Here is a 17131-nt window from a genome sequence, read left to right as displayed (position 1 = left end):
AAGGGTTCCGTACTCAAAAAATTTGCTCAAACAGCCGAACTATTTTAAAGTGCACTCAATCATAAGCAACTCATAGACAACCAATATTTCTGTTCCTATTATTTGAAGTTACTTTCACACTTTTACCAAGTGTTAATATTTTCCTTTGTCTATTCTATAAAGTTATTGTGCATTCAAACTTCAGCAACTCATAGACTTTTAATATTTCTGCCTCTGTTCGTTACTATTTCAAATTACTTATACGTTTTTCCTAAGTGTTTTTATTGATATTAAATACTGAATTTGGTCGTAATTTTGTTCGCTCGATCGAATTTAAAGTAAAATATAACCCAGACCAGTAACAAAAACATTGAACGTTTATGGTACGCTTTAAAAGTGTAAGACGTTAACATAATAACGTAATCAATTGTTTTATATGGTCACACGACGCACATATAAGTGAAATATAATGAAAATCGGTTATAACGACGTATTGGTTGGGTCCAAACTGCGGTCATTACTATATTTAGCCGTCTAATATACCATATTTAACACTATTAGCTTAAACCGTCAGCACTTGCGTTATGAGAATATTGCTCACGCTCGATTTAAATCATAAATCATGTAGTCAACATTAATATGAAATACTTACCAAGAATTGTTATGGTGGAAGTATAGGGCTGCGTTGGGGCGTGCCAATCCTACCCTTTAACAAAACGCTCCAGCTTTTTTTTCCGAAGAAAGATTGTTTTTAGTAAAAGAGTAATCAAATTAACTTTTAAGGACTATTCAAGCAGTAAAACTTAACTCTTTAACGATAATTATCGATATCGACATTTGTGGTCGGATTCTGTAACTTTGGTTGAACAACTAAAGTTGATCAAGTACAATTGAATACTTTTTTTTGCGCAAACGTAGAAAAAATAAAGTGAGGTTATGTGCATAAACGCGTAACGAAAAAAGTATTATCTTGGTAAATTTTCGGGCCTGCTCGTGTACTTCCGTAGTTTGAATGCTTCTTGTCTGCCCGATGCAAGTCGTTAGCGAATTGATTTGTAAAAATAACGTACTGTCATAATTTTTTTTTAATTTTAATGATAGTATTTGTAATAATTGACAATCAACCAAAGTGAACGTTCACACGTGTAAACTTTGACGTGTTTAAGTGCTAACGACATCAAGATTGATGGTGATTCTAATGTGTTGGCGTCATTATCGATATCGATGGTCGTCGTTAAATAGTTACAAAATACGGTTAAGAGCTTGCTTTAAAAAGTGACGGAATAATTTAACAACCGTCAATATCAAGAATCATTGCGAAACGTCGTTATAACCGATTTTGACTATATTTATTTTCAACAACTTAATCAGAGAAACGATGACATTGAAATAAAAAACAAATAAAATGATAACTTTTACAAAAGAAGAAAACTTAAACTATTGCACAAAGATATTGGAATTACCACAAAATAAATAATAATAAAAAAAATGTTTTTTTTATCAATTTGTAATTTTATTATTATTCTTTTATAATAAGTCTGTATTTCAAATTATACTCTAGGCGCCAGACCACTTTGCCCTAGCTAATGAACGTTCAAAACTGCATCAACGTTTTTCTTACGTATTTCTATGTTTTCGGCGGGAATTATAAATCGAACCATAAATGAATGATAACTGGTTCACTCTGTAACCTTTGACAACGCCATTGAAACGATCGGCTTTACGAAAAAATAACTCAATCATTTCAATGTACGTATAAAAATTAGGTCAAATTTTCAGGAAAATTTACAGCTACAAAAATTCAAAAATAGTTGATTAGTGAAAATATAAGGATAAAAAAAATATTGGTGGAACCTTGAAGTATCATCAGCTGCGAAAAATGGCCTGGCACCTAAAGTAATAATACACTTAAGAATTATATTAATAATTTTTTTAATATAGTTTTAAATTAAACTTTTTAGTTTCCCGTCTAAAAAAATTTTTTTTTAAAGTTTTGTTTGAACCAAAAATTGATTTGGCACTTGAATTTTTTTTTAGTCGAGAATTGAACCTGTCATTACCTCGTACACAAACCTTTTTTAAGGGGATTCCCATGGAAGAATAAAATGTTTATTGATTTGAGGGAGATCACCGGCATGTTTTTTTTGTTGTTTTAATACTAATTACACTTTTGTTTTAAACGTAAATCAGTCTAACTATATTTATTTTTTGACAATGTTGCCACTTTAAAAAAAAAATTTTAACTAACACTGTTTTTCACACTTTGTTTTTAGTTTTGTTTATGTTTTTCTTTTTTAATTTAGGAACATCCACATCTGTCGACCACCATATTTGGGAGTGTGCCGTATATGATGTTTAATTCGTGATCGAAGTATAACATTGATATTGGAGACATTTTCCGTGGGGCACAACATGCTTCGACTGCTGGTTTTGTGTCTAGAATCATAAAAAAAATATTTTTACTTATTAATTTTGGATTCAGAATCGAAATAAATGAAGTCATATATGTAAGAAAATCGCAAAAATTCTTGTTGTTTTTTAACAATTTTTGGTTACCCCCCTCTGGTCTATTGGCTGGCGACGTCCCTGCTGTCCTAGGTGAAGCAAATCTCCGGCGGAGTTATATACATTTACAAAAATACTTTATATTACCAAGAATTAGTTTTTTTTATATATAAGCAACCTTCGAAACATTAATATCAATAACAAAAATTGTTAATTTACCTGGTTGCGTAGGACTGGCCAAACTTGCGATATGTGTATGTGGAAATTTTTGCAAGAACACATAACCACATTCACCCGAACAGTAATTTGCTCGATATTGTTTTGGTGCAATAATCCAATCCCATCCAAATTCTTGAAAATCCACTGTTAATGGATACCGGCAGCATCGTGTTTCATCGGAGTTTTCCGTACAATCTAAACCATATGAGCGTTTTTTTCGTTTTTGTGATACATCTACTGTGTATAACTCAACGTACGGAACCTAGAATTATCGAATAATGCATTATTTTCATATTTAAATTAAAAAAAAAATTATAGTTTTTAGATTAATGAATATAGACGGTTCCAGGCGCGGATTCAGTCCTCAAAAAAGGTGATGGACGCACGGCACATTATCGAAAATCAGCCAAACATAATGCATTCCTACAAAGGAGATGTTTAAAAGATTTTGTACAGTGTATAGTTCCATAAGGGAAAAGCCGCGAGGCTCGTGTTCCATGAAACACGGTGAACATTAGTAGTTCAGTCACTGGTTATATAATATACACGGTGTTTTTTTTTGTGACTGCAGAACTATTGCCTCCTGAAGAAGCTGAGAAAAAAAGAAAAAAAATATTCTTTACCAAATTTTGATATGAAGCCTAATTTACGAGATATTTACTCTACTCTTATTATAATCACTTAATAAAAAATATATTCCTCAAAATCAAATTCATCCAATAAAACACTACTTAAACAGAAAATATATTTTATCATAGTGGAAGGCGTCTCTAAATGCAAAATTGTTACAAAAAAACTATTTGGCTACTTATATTATTATAACAAATAACGCATAAAAACCAAGTATTATTACACTCCCTTTCTGTGTAAATTAAGTATTGTTTAAGCATGTATTTGTCGAAACGGACCATAGTCCGTTTCGAAACGTTTTTGAAACTTTAAACTTGTTTTTCTCGAAACAGCCCTTTCAAAGACGGTAAGCAAGGTTTCTCCGAAACGGCTCGACCAATTAGTATCGAAATTCATAAAACCGTGGTTTTTTTTGCGCTCACAACGGGGTATAATTTCTCAATAGATGACAGAAATACTTTGTAAGTCTATAAAGTCCCAACCGACTTTTAAAAGATGAAACACATTTTTTTACTTCGCGCTTGGACTATAAAGACTGTATCACATTTAATATCGGTTAAAGACAGGCTCGTTAATGCTTTTATAAGAAAAATATAATATTCAAACAAGAAAAAAGTGTTCTTATCTATCGATAAAAAATATAGCTATTAGTAATTTTTTTTTTCTTTAAACCATGACTCAAAAACTTAATTGTTTTTTTTAAAATGTCATTAGAAATAAAACTAATCAGCAGCAGAGTTCTAGCACAAAGATCAGCTTTACCCTTCATAAAATTCTTCTTAATTTTGCTTTTTATTGAAATAGAATTTTTGTTTTTTAGGTTTTTGATAGATGAGACGACTAAACTTTTTTTACGTCACAAATTTAAAGACGTCAGTTTATTGACTATTTTCATATAAAAAAATGCGCTATATACGATCGTGACAAAAAAAATTGTAAACCATGGGCTTCATTCTTAAAAATTATGATTTTCAGAGGAAATTTTCATTGTTTTGAGGTTTTTTGACTTCTTAAAGAAAATGGTCCGTCGGATGAAAAAAAATTAATTGGCAAAAATTAAAATTTTAACAAAATACGTCGTTTGCAACTAGTTGCGATCTTTTATCTTTGACCGTGTAATTGTTATAACAGATTAAGAGTCAAAAATTAACAATTTTTTCTGTTCAACAAAAGGTCGTACAGATATTTTATTTCGATTAAAATATTGTATTTTATTCGTGCATATGATATATACCAAGGTATACTAAGTTAAGTCCCAAGTTTGTAACGCTTAAAAATATTGATGCTATGACAAAACAAAATTTTGGTATAGGTGTTTATAAAATCACCTAATTAGTCCATTTCCGGTTGTCTGTTTGTCTGTCGTCTGTCCGTCTGTCATCACGATTACTCAAAAACGAAAAGAGACATAAGTCATTTGGGTCTTGGGTCAGTAGGACCCATCTTGTAAACTGTTAGAGATAGAACAAAAGTTTAAATGTAAAAAATGTTCCTTATAAAAAAATAGACAACTTTTGTTTAAAACATTTTTTTCGTAAACATCACTGTTTATCCGTGAGAGAGCAAATTAAGCGCAAATTGTATAGTATGTATTATATGGGAATATCAGTCATATATGTGTGAAATATATGTATGTATGTGTGTGAAATATATATAATGTGACAGTGTAATCAACAATGTCTATACATGGTATTTCAACAGTTAACTCAGTCAATTGTTTGTTTTTACTTGTTGATAGTGATATAACTTGACGATATAAGACGAAAAGTAAGAGTAAAATTTTTCATTAAAATTTGCCATTATTTTCAAAATATTGAAAATTGAAAATTGTGTTTAAATATTTAACTTTCGATATTTCGTAAATGAAGGCAGATATCGAAAAGTTGTATTCTTATTTTTTGTTTATATATTTATAACAAAATTAATACTAAAATTCATCATCAAAGTTGAAAATAAAATAAAAATAATTTCAACCCTTAATCTACCCTGCATGTACATCCCTTATATGGATGGGGACACTTGGTTTGTTTCCTTATTTCATTTTTTTTTTAAATTATTTTCATTCGTTCCAAGTGAAAATTATAGTTTTATAGAAAGTAATAAATTTTGACATAAAATAAGGCGAGAAGGCCAACTTATCTGGCACTTCCGAGACACTAAGTCAACCTACTTAGCACTTCGCAATTCTCTAGTTGAATTTGGAAAAGGATTCCCAAGAAATCCACTTCAAATTGCAAGACAACTCTCGCTTTTGTAACAATCGCCTGCTACAAAATTTTACACACCGAAACTTCGCTTATTTGAACTAAATCTGGCCGCCGGAGGTACCCAAATTGTAGAGGGGTCCCATGTCCTTCAGAGTTCGTGTACTTTCGTTAGTTTAATAAGTCGTACTCAGTAAAATCAAAAAAAGTTTTGACAGAAATATGATGAAATTACTTAAAATGAATTAAATTATTTAGATTATTTCCTCTGCTTTAATATTTTCACTCTCAAATATCATTCAATAATCACGTAAATCAAACTATGTTTAATTAGTTAGTGCATTAAAAAATAAATTTATGTAGAGGTTATGATTTACAAAGCGAAATAATATTTAACCAACGCATGAACCTGGGACCCGAGTAACTGGACCGATTCCTTTGAAATTTTGTGGGAATCTTTTTAATAAATCTGTCTATCGGTCTTTAAGCATTTTCAATTTTAAGCATTTTCAAAAAATTCGAAAAAGCCAAAAAAAATTTTTCCATGTAGACGCCATGAATTTTTGTGAATTTTTGGCTAAGGTCAAGTCGATGGCGACGAATTTTTGGCTACAAAAATATATTTCATGTTTTTTACCTTAGTTTGAAAAATGCCTAAACTTTTAAAAGGCTTCTAGACTAAAATACCACCTTAAGGTTTTGCTTTCTTGACCCAACTACCTTAAAGACCTTTTATTATACCTATTTATATTTTCTTTTTTGAAAACAACACAATTTATTTTTTAAAAATAACTTATTTTTTTGTTTTTTAAATATTTGATTTGTATTTTGATAAAAAATGGGATATATTAAATTTTAATTATTCATTATTGATGCCATAAATAAATAAAAAATTAAAATTATAAATATTGATAATTTTATAGATGATTCTCATTGGTAGATTCTTGTTTATTTTACATAAATAATAAAAAAAATATTTACCAAGGTTTATTTGCTTTGTTCTTTAAGTATCTTTCGAATAAAAAGCTTGCGTAGGTTATGTTACTAACGCCATTTGCAAAGGTGTCGGACGGTTTAAGTCCAAAGATTAAGAAGAGAGTTTGGCTAGCCTTTGAATTTAAACCGCGCCGAAGTCTACAGTTTTCGAGTTGTTCCTTACATCTACGATTTTCGAGGTGTTCCCGGGTCTCTGGGCAAAGTTGTGAAATTAAAAAAAAAATTCAATCACTTTTATTGTTAACTTTTAAAAAATTTAAAAACACTCCAATCGGATGAGTTTAATGTTTGTAAAAACTTTTGCTTGTAAACATAATACCTCTCGCTTAGGTGCATTACTAAACGGATGTATTCTGTCATACTACAGATATGTATATGGGTAGATGATACAAACACACATGGTATATATGGTATAAAAACTAAATAAAATCCTTTTTAAAAACAAGTTTTTAGGAAAAGGGGAAAAAATAAATTTTTAGGCAAACGATTTCCATCAGTATAAATCCGGACTCCAGTGACTCTACAAAATTTAACCCTAGATCCACGCCTGTTTTCACATAAATTTTAAAATAAAAAATAAATTTTGTCTCCTATATTTTTATTTGAACAAACCTAGAATTTATACTTTTCCTATTTTCCATAAATCAACTTGCCCCCCTATTCGCTATCGGCTTGAGACGCCCTTTGGTGTTTTAGTTTCAAATAATAAGATTGAGGAGAGTGCGAGGGTTAACGGTCAACGATAAGGGAACTATATGCTGTATACAGATTCTGAAGGTCAAGAACAGAGGACAAATTTTTTTTAAGTGTATCCAATCATCCAACCATGGCTCCCACTCAAGAAAAGCTTGCGAAGATGCCATACCAAGAAGGTCTTAACATATTAGAAGATAATCTGAAAAACCAACAATTAAAGGCATGGACCAGCTACGAAGGAGAGCGAATCGCCAAAAGCCTGTTGGGTGAAGGAAACTCGCTCGGTAACAGAGCCGAGGAGATCTTGAAACTAAACAGAGCTGATATTAGAGTCATCGTAGAGTTACTCACAGGGCATGATAACCTGAACAAGTTCCAACATCAGATTGGAAAAAGATCTCCCGCGTGTGACAGATGCGGAGAAAATTCAGAAGAAACATCGACCCACTTTCTCTGTTACTGCCCGGCGCTCATACAGCAGCGAAGGAAATGGTTTGGTCCGGCCATAGTCGAACCAGAAGAAATTAGGAAACTCAGCGCTAGGCAAATCCTGGGTTTCAGAACATCAGTTGGTTATAATAGCCACTGAAAAGCGTAGCGGGGATAGAGTGCGAGGGTCTATTTGGCTAGGTGCTCTGAACCATTGCTTCGAGGCCCGATGCTCGAGCATGGCCCGCTAACCTCCATATCCATACCCCATACCCATCCAATCATATTTTATATTTATTTTGAGTACTATTTTTGAAGGATTTTATAATTTTCTAGCGAAGCGAGCAAGTAACTGCTCGAATTTTGTATATGAAAGAATTCAATAGTAGACAACAAATTCAGCAATGCTTTATTTAAAGAATAGTATCATAGAAGTAATCTCTCCACATGAGTCGAATTCGAAACTAACAAAAAATATTATAAATCTAAGAAGTCAATTTTAATCTTCTTCTAATTGTGCGATTAAAATTTGCAATCAAAATGTGTATCAAGGAGGGATTACAATACAAAAATTTAATAACTTTATACGAGTGTCTTGGCCTTAATCAGCAGGAAACTCTCATCTATATTACTTTAATAATACTATGTTGAAATATTGAAGAAATATAAGCTTGAAGAATTCCGTTCTAAATGCATTTACCCAACAAAATATTCCAATGCAAAAAGAACTTATGCATTCTGGCCAATAAAAATATTCATCTCAGAATGCAATTTTTACCAAAAATCAAAATTAGGTAACTTACTTTTGAATCATCTTCACTCTTACAATGTTGTACATCGAAACCAACGCCATTTTCATCTTCCGCACGTACAACAAAGCCCCAATTTTCACGTGGAGCTTTAAACCATGACGATAACATTGGCGATATATCCAATGGTATCCATTTTCCATCACCTTTTAAATGCGACCGTAACACATTTTCCGATGCAATTAACTCAAAACTAGGTGTTTCCGGATTTTTTTGATTTTTATGCACTTTATAAACACTAACCGTAATTGTTTCGGGTTCTTCGATGTCAAGTGGTGGGAACACTGAGGTTGGAATCACTGATATATAATCATTTTCTTTGTTTATAACAGGACGCGAATGTTCGTCACCGAATTTATTATCATTGTCCGTAGATTTACTACGTTTTGACCGCTTTAAAATATTTTCACTGTGTTTATGATTGTTGGGGACGGTTTCGTTATGTTTGCTTTTCGTTGGAGATGGTGTTCTTTTCTTACGATGATGGTTCCGTGACGGAGGATTTACCCAAACATTCAATATGGCTTCTTTGACTGGATGACGTAACGTTTTATCCGAGAAACGAAATATTAATACATTATGTTCTTTCCATCCATGACGTAGACGAACTGAAAAAAATAGAAAAAATTTATTAGATTCGAGTTTGAATTAGAAAACATTACTTAAGTGGTCCCAATCTAGAGTTTCCCAAAAAAATGTATACACTGATTAAGTAAGTTTCAACCAGATTTTGCTGAATTAATCGGTAATCTAAACAAAAAATTGCAGTTTTTTTGTGGGTTGAGGATGTATGACGGTATAAATGTAAATAAATAAACAAAAATTTATATTTTCAACTAGCTTGATACCCCCGCTTCACTAGTCTTAAAAATAAAACCACCGGTTAATAGCCTCCACCTATCTTGATCTCAGATAAGATGGCCATGAATTTTTGACATTTCCCATTTTAAACTTTTACAGAAATCTTTAATTTATGGTTCAAAGTCACGATCATAGATGTAGCAGTAAAATGTCAAATTAAATATAATTTTTTTTAAATATAACTTTATAAATTATCATGCGTTGTATAAATGATAACTCATACTGATGTATGAGCTATAATCTTGTACAGTTTACTTCAAATCCGTTCGATAGTTTTTGCGTGAAAGCGTTACAAACAAACAAACAAACGGACAAACAAACATCCTTACTTTCACATTTATAATATAAATTTTGATAGTGAATTATATTATAACTTGACGATAAGTAGGTAATAATAAAATTATCGCTATCTGGCGTAATTTTCAAAATATAGAAAATTGAAAATTTTATTTAATTATTGAGCTTTCGATATTTCGAAAACGAAGGCAGATATCAGAAAATTGTAATTGTGATTATCCAATTGTTGGAAGTGTTGAAATGAAAAAATTGAAATTTTCCATTTTTTACCGTTTTCACGTTGAATGCAAAAAAACGCATCTTTCTATGGCATGTAGTAGTTTGTTTAAAAATTTATTTAGATCAGTGAGTGAGTGATCAGCTGAACATAGGGTTCTATATGATATTAGATTAAGTGTTTGTATAAGGTTTTTCAATAAGAGTGATACTTTTAAAATTTGAATAAAAACATTTAACGTATCAAAATAAACTGTGATTTATTTTGTGTTTTAGACACTATAGTTATGTTTTTTTACAAAATATCGTTCAAATGTGAACCTCTATATATTAGAAATGCGAAAGTAAGCATGTTTGTTTGTTTGTTTGTTTGTTACGCTTTCACGATAAAACTAGCGAATGATTTTTAATGAAACTGTACAGCAATATAGCTGATACTTCAGAATAACACATGAGATGTAATTTATAAATTTATAAAGATATATTAATAAAAATAAAATTTAAAAATTAATTTAATTTGACATAACCATAAATTACAGATTTCTGTAAAAATAGTCAATATAAATACTCAATGAATAATTACGACAATTATACATTTAAAAATATAGAAAACCATACATATATTTTACTTGTGTTAAAAAATTCTTACCATTATTTCGAGTGTTATAGAAAGTGGATAAACGAGAGCAACCTTTATCAATCTTTACTTTTAAACCCAGCGAAGCGGGTGAGTTCACTTTTGTCTTATATATTTTTACTCTAGCAAGTTTTTTTTCTGTCCTATACCCTTATTATCTTATTCCTTTATCAAGTTCCATTTTTCACCCCTCATTTTACAGCTTATTATGTCTAGTATTGACGAAAAATATACTCACGATTTAAAAATGTATCGCTTACGAAAAATATGCTAGACAAATAATTTGAACGAAAAAATATAATAAATTTAAATATTAAGTTTATTAGGCAAACATGTTAGTTTTTACAGATGTTCTCCTAATACTCTAGGCAAATTAGTTTTTTCAATTTAAAAAAGTACCATTTTCATTGAAAGACCCTATATTATACATTATATTATAAAAGTTTCATTGAGTGTTACAAATTCATTCATAAAAGCCAAGCATTTTAGTTTATGAATGATCAAGTAAATATATGCATACAATTTCATTCATGTTAAGAGTTTAAATAACGCCATATTCACACTCAAAACCGGCGAATATCAATTTGATTATAATTCTCTTATATTTAATATTTCAAATCGATAAGAAATTTCAAATTTTTCGAATTGAAGGAGTTTTGGACGTTAAAGTAGTCCGGCCGTCACGGTCAACTAGGTAATTAGGCAATTTGTATGACGTAAATATAATAAAAACCAAAGTTTTTTTATCTTTTTTTATGGAAAGCGCCGTAAAGTAAAGTTTTGAAGCTTAATCACCGTTTAATTTTTGTACAATTTGTACTTGCTCAAACAACCGAACTACCTTAAACCTTAAAAACTACGAAAAACTACTATAAAAGCTTGAGGCGCTTAATTTAAAATATCAAGAATGAATCGGAACGCCTCATCTACTCCACATTAATAAATATTGTTCGATTCTATAAACAATATTTCTAATAATATATTATGAATTATAAAAATATACAGAAATGCTATAAAGTTGTGTCTTGTGGAATATTTAGGTTAATACGGTCATTGCAAAAAAAAAAAGGGATTACAGTTATTTATAATATAAGAACAAGTTCAATTTTTTAAAACAAGTTCTTACAATTCTTTAATTATATAGCTAATAGTTTTACGTAAATGTAATATAAATTGCCTAAACTTTATTACACAATCGAAATAATTTGAATAGTTTTGTACAAAAAATTAAATTATTTTTATACCATGCATACATGTAATATGCAAGGTATATTAAGTTTAATCCCAAGTTTGAGACGCTTAAAAATATTGATGCTACGAACAAAATTTTGGTATAGATGTTCATAAAATGACCTAATTAGTCCATTTTCGGTTGTCCGTCCGTTCGTCCGTCTGTGGACACGGTAACTCAAAAACGAAAACAGATATCAAGTTGAAATTTGGGTAAAAAGGACGTAAAAAGTGAGGTCAAGTTCGTAGGACCCATCTTGTAAACCGTTACAGATAGAGCAAAAGTATAAATGTACAAAATGTTTCTTATAAAAAAATAAACAACTTTTGTTTGAAACATTTTATCGTAAACATCATTGTTTACCCGTGAGGGCGCAAATTAGGCGCAAATTGTATAGTATGTATTAAATGGGAATATCAGTTATGTATGTATGATATGTATGTATGTATAATGTGATAGAGTAATCAACACTGTCTATACATGGTATTTCAACAATTATCTCAGTCAATTGTTTGTTTTCACTTGTTTTTTGTGTAACTATATGTATATATAAAATTTTTGTAAATGTGAACATTGCTTTATAATTAAATCAAATGGATTTTTTTACCTATGGTATTAGAATCAAAGACTATAATTTATCTAATTAAACCTAACACTAGCATTAGAACAAGAATGAATGAGAATATTGACATAATCTATGAATATTATTTATAAATTTTTATACACCTATTTGTTTAAATGTCACGGTAAAAGTGAATAATTGCTTTAATCACAGATGTTATTAAGTTACGCTGGTTCACATTTTAGTTTTGAAATATGTATATTAAAGTAAGTCCGACTGTTTGGGCAAGCACGGTGAAGCTTTTATTTAGTTTCAACTGTCCCGTTGTCTGTCTGTAATCAAATCTTGCAAGTCAAATTTGATCCATTTCCTTTATGTAAATATTTACTTAAATATTCGAGTCAAAAAAGCACATTTTTCTTTTATAAAATTAAAATTAAAAATCGTAATTTTTAAACTGTATATCACGAGACCTAAAACGCGGACAAACCCTAATGTGATGTCATATCGATATGACCCATAGACCATCAGTTAGTTCAGTGTAGACAGCTGGGTATAATATATCCATAGGTAATAAATATTTATATTTATTATAATTAGTTGTCTATGACTATATCTGTCAAACTTATCTGTGTTATTTCGTATAATGGTACCGATATTACATCATAAAAATGGATTACAGCGTTTTTGACAGTTTAAAAAAGGTTTTAAATTTAATTTAAGTTTTTGGCAAGAAAACGTCTGTATTTTTCCGAAAAAAATTTTTGGTGGCTTTTTATTAGCAAAATCAACATTTTGAAGTACTTTTTCAAACATAGTAGAATACCCTATTATCAATTACTAATAAAACCCGCATTATTCTCATTTACTGTAACGTATATATTTATATCAATTAAAAACTCTCTCCAGCAATAATTCATTTAATTACAGCTTTTTTTTTGTAAATATTGTATTTTTTATTGAAATATATAGGTAAGATTAGATTTTACATCCATATAGTAGTATAGTAATAATAAATAATATAAAAAGTTTTTTTTTTTTTGCTCTCACTTATCCCTCTTTTACAACATTCGAAATAGGGGTAGGGATTGTTTTACACAGGTAAAATATATGTACAGATTTCAATTCTTTTTGAAATGTTATACATTGTATCTTTTTGAAATGATCATGAATTGTATCTAGTTCAACATCTTCTCGTTCAAAATAATGCTCATAGATGGCGCAGTGAAATGCCATAGACTAAATTTAATTGTTTTTTTAATATATCTTTATAAATTATAGCTCATGTGTTATTCTGATGTATGAGCTATATTATTGTTAAGTCTCATTCAAATCAGTTCATTAATTATTGCGTGAAAGCCTAACAAACACACAAACAAACTTCCTTACTTTCACATTTATAATATAAAGAGATTTAACTTCTATCAACCATAAACAATGAAATATGTCGATAAAGAAGAATGCAATGAATTTTTCGGTTATCATATACTAAACTGTTAAGGTCTACCAGGTGATTCAGGCGCGATAGGTGATGACAGACAGGCGAATATTATCATCAGTGACTAATCAAAATTACCTTATGTACCTCTGTATTATCAAAATTGCAGACAGTAAAATTTTGTCGATTTTTTGCAATTAGGGAAAAATTTTTTAAGTTTGATTAATTTGAATTTGTTTTCTTAGAAAAATTCGAAAAAATCGTAAGCAATGGGAATTTGATAAAACCCAGTTAAGACAATTTGCCTAAAATCCAAAAAGCTAGTTCTTTTGACGATTGGTATTTTTTGAGAAAAACGGTATTATGAATCGTTTTCTGTCGTTATCTCGACAATTATTCGCCGAAGCGTTAAATGAACGCAATTTTTGTAATTTTGGATCAAAATTACCTTATGTACAGAGTTTTATCGAAATTGGAGACAGTAAAAATTTTATAAATTTTTTGCAATTTTCTTAACCAACCACTTCGAAAAAACCGTAAAAATTCGAAAAAAACCGTAAAAATTTTTTTGTTTTGGAATTTGACGAAACTCAGTTTTGAAGGAAAATGTGATAAAAAAAATTAAAAAAGAGAGTTCATTTGACGATTGGACGAGTATTTTTTGAGAAAAACGGTACTATGAATTTTTCTGGCGTTATCTCGAAAAATATTCTTCCAAGCGTTAAATGCGTGCTACTGTACTCCCGTTTGTCTGCCCGTTAACAAAAGATGGTTGGTTAGTTGGAAATTTTTAGGTAGCTTGGTTGATTCTAATTTCATACTAAACTCATCTGATAACTGAAATTTTAAATTCAAGAGAATTCTACTTTTTTTAAGAAAGTGGATGCTTGGAACCACTTTTGTGAATCTCTAGAAGAGAGGGCATCTGCCCCTACTTGCTCCCCCTTTGCGACGCCCATGCATAAAATAATATTCCTTGCGAAAAGAGCAATATCTGAACAACTCAACATAAAATAAATTCAAAATTGAACAAATCTTTTTTTAAATATTCTTACATAAAAAAAAAATCGTTAAAGATTTTGTATGAATACATATTATTATAAATTATGAGAAAGTTTAATGAAAAATTATACTTTTTATACCATGTATATATGAAATATACATAGTATATTAAGTTTAGTCCCAAGTTTGTAACGCTTAAAAATAATGATGCTAGGAATAAAATTTTGTCATAGGTGTTCATAAAATCACCTAATTAGTCCTTTTCTGGTTGTCCGTCCGTCCGTCCGTCCGTCTGTGGACACGATAACTCAAAAACGAAAAAAGATATCGAGCTGAAATTTACAGCGTATTCAGGACGTAAAAAGTGAGGTCAAGTTCGTAAATGAGCATCATAGGTCAATTGGGTCTTGGGTCCGTAGGACCCATCTTGTAAACCGTTAGAGATAGAACAAAAGTTTAAATGTAAAAAATGTTTCTTATCAAAAATTAAACAACTTTTGTTTGAAACATTTTTTCGTAAACATCACTGTTTACCCGTGAGGACGCCAATTAGGCGGAAATTTTCTAATATGTACTATACTTGATTATCAGTTATGTATGTGTCACATGTTTGTATGTGTTATGTGATATAGTAATCAACACTGACTATGCATGGTATTTCAACAATTAACTCAGCCAATTGTTTGTTTTCACTTGTTGAAATATTTATTAACATCCATCTCATTGCAAGCATAATTTTGTTAAATGTTCGATGTCGTCATTTATCTTCAAACTTCAATATAGTTTGGTCTAGAATAATAGGGTATTATCGTTAGTCAAAAATAAATCATAAAATTTGAAAAAAGTTAAGATTTATGTAAAAATATACTTAAATATTCTGATTTCAAGTCATAAAAGCACATTTTGCTTTTATAATATTAAAATTAAAAATCGTAATTTTTAAACTGTGTGTCACGTGACCTAAAACACGGGTAAGCCCTGCTGTGATGTCATATCGTATGAGTCATAGACCATCAATTAGTTCAGTGTAGACAGATGGGTATAATTTATACATACATAATAAGAATTTATATTTATTGTAATCAGAAAAATTTAAAGAATAATTAACGCGCGAAATATTTGACACATGTGCAGAAGGCGTGAGCAAAGCTTTCATCACGCAGATATTACCGATATTACCGAACGGTTGACGTGAGTGAGGTATGAGGCAACTTAATGGCAGGGGATCAATATTTCAAGCACTTCTCAGTTTGACTTATCGTAAAAGTTTATTTTGCTTTTGCGTTCAACTCAATCATTTGAAAATTATCAACGAATTCGAACCTTGCTCAAACAACTTCAAATTCTGAGATTGTTTTAGAAGTTTCCAAGAATGATTTGAATTGTTTGAGAGTGATTCGGAATGTTATTAATCAAAAATGTTAGAGAGATTTTCTATGATAATTTTAATCGATCAGGTATGTGATATATTACATTGTATGATTTTTCAACGGGTTTTTATCTAGTTTAAAAATAAAACAAACAGCTGTTTATATTTTTCTAGAACCAAGAATATATAAATTCCCACAATAAAAAATATTGTAACATGTACAGTGCACACACAATATCATTAACAAAATACGACCCACAGCTGAGAGTTAAAACAAAAAAAAAAAACGTAATGTGATAATTTTTTTATAATATTTTCCCCAAAAATATAGACTTATGCACAATTGTGTCGAAGATACCCGACGGTAGGAGTAAAGACAGCCCCGGATTTAGGGAATCGGGAATGTGGGAGTTCTATCCTCGAAGTTCATAATATATTGTGTTTGAAAAAACACCCGGTTGTACCTAAAACTCGGACAAGCCTTGCTGTGATGTCATATCGGTATGAGCCATAGACCATCAATTAGTTCAGTTTAGACAGCTGGGTATAATATATACATAGATAATAAGTATTTATATTTGTTATAATCAGATGTCTATGAATATATCTGTCAAACTTATTTGTGTTATTTCGTGTAATGATACCGATATTACGTCATCAAATTGGATTACAGCGTTTTTGACAGTTTAAAAAAGATTTAAAATTTAATTTAAGTTTTTAACAAGAAATTGTGTGTATTTTTCCGAAATAAATTTTTGGTGGTTTTTTATTAGCAAAATCAACATTTTGAAGTACATCATATACATCATATCAATATCAAGGACCTAATGAGGGAGAAATATAACCTTAGTAATGGAGTACGTATGCTCAAGATTTTTTTTTGAAAATGATTTACTGCATAAAATATATAATTTACATTTCAAATTGTTCCATATAAACTTTATATAAACTTCTCTTTTTTTGAAATGTTTCTAACAAATAGTTTGCAAACAGCTTGGATTGGACGTTAAATATAATGACTCGTGTGGTTTTGTTTGGCCTTGAACAATGA

General features: G+C 30.0%; 1 protein-coding gene across 1 annotated transcript in view; it reads right to left on the bottom strand.

Moving 5' to 3' along the window:
* Positions 1–2278: 2278 nt before the first annotated feature.
* The window catches only part of LOC123303043 (bone morphogenetic protein 2), a 72639-nt gene continuing 57786 nt past the window's right edge, over positions 2279–17131 (bottom strand). Inside the window, exons 3-5 of the mRNA XM_044886139.1 lie at positions 8462–9075; positions 2704–2965; positions 2279–2415 (exon numbers count right to left, since the gene is read on the bottom strand). Of these exons, the coding sequence (XP_044742074.1) occupies positions 2279–2415; positions 2704–2965; positions 8462–9075 (1013 nt within the window). The remainder of the gene's footprint in view (positions 2416–2703; positions 2966–8461; positions 9076–17131) is intronic.

The sequence above is a fragment of the Chrysoperla carnea genome, chromosome X, assembly GCF_905475395.1.
Source record: "Chrysoperla carnea chromosome X, inChrCarn1.1, whole genome shotgun sequence".
NCBI classification, from domain to species: domain Eukaryota; kingdom Metazoa; phylum Arthropoda; class Insecta; order Neuroptera; family Chrysopidae; genus Chrysoperla; species Chrysoperla carnea.
Note: the sequence above shows the minus strand (reverse complement) of the source record. Positions and strands in the feature narration are given on the sequence as shown.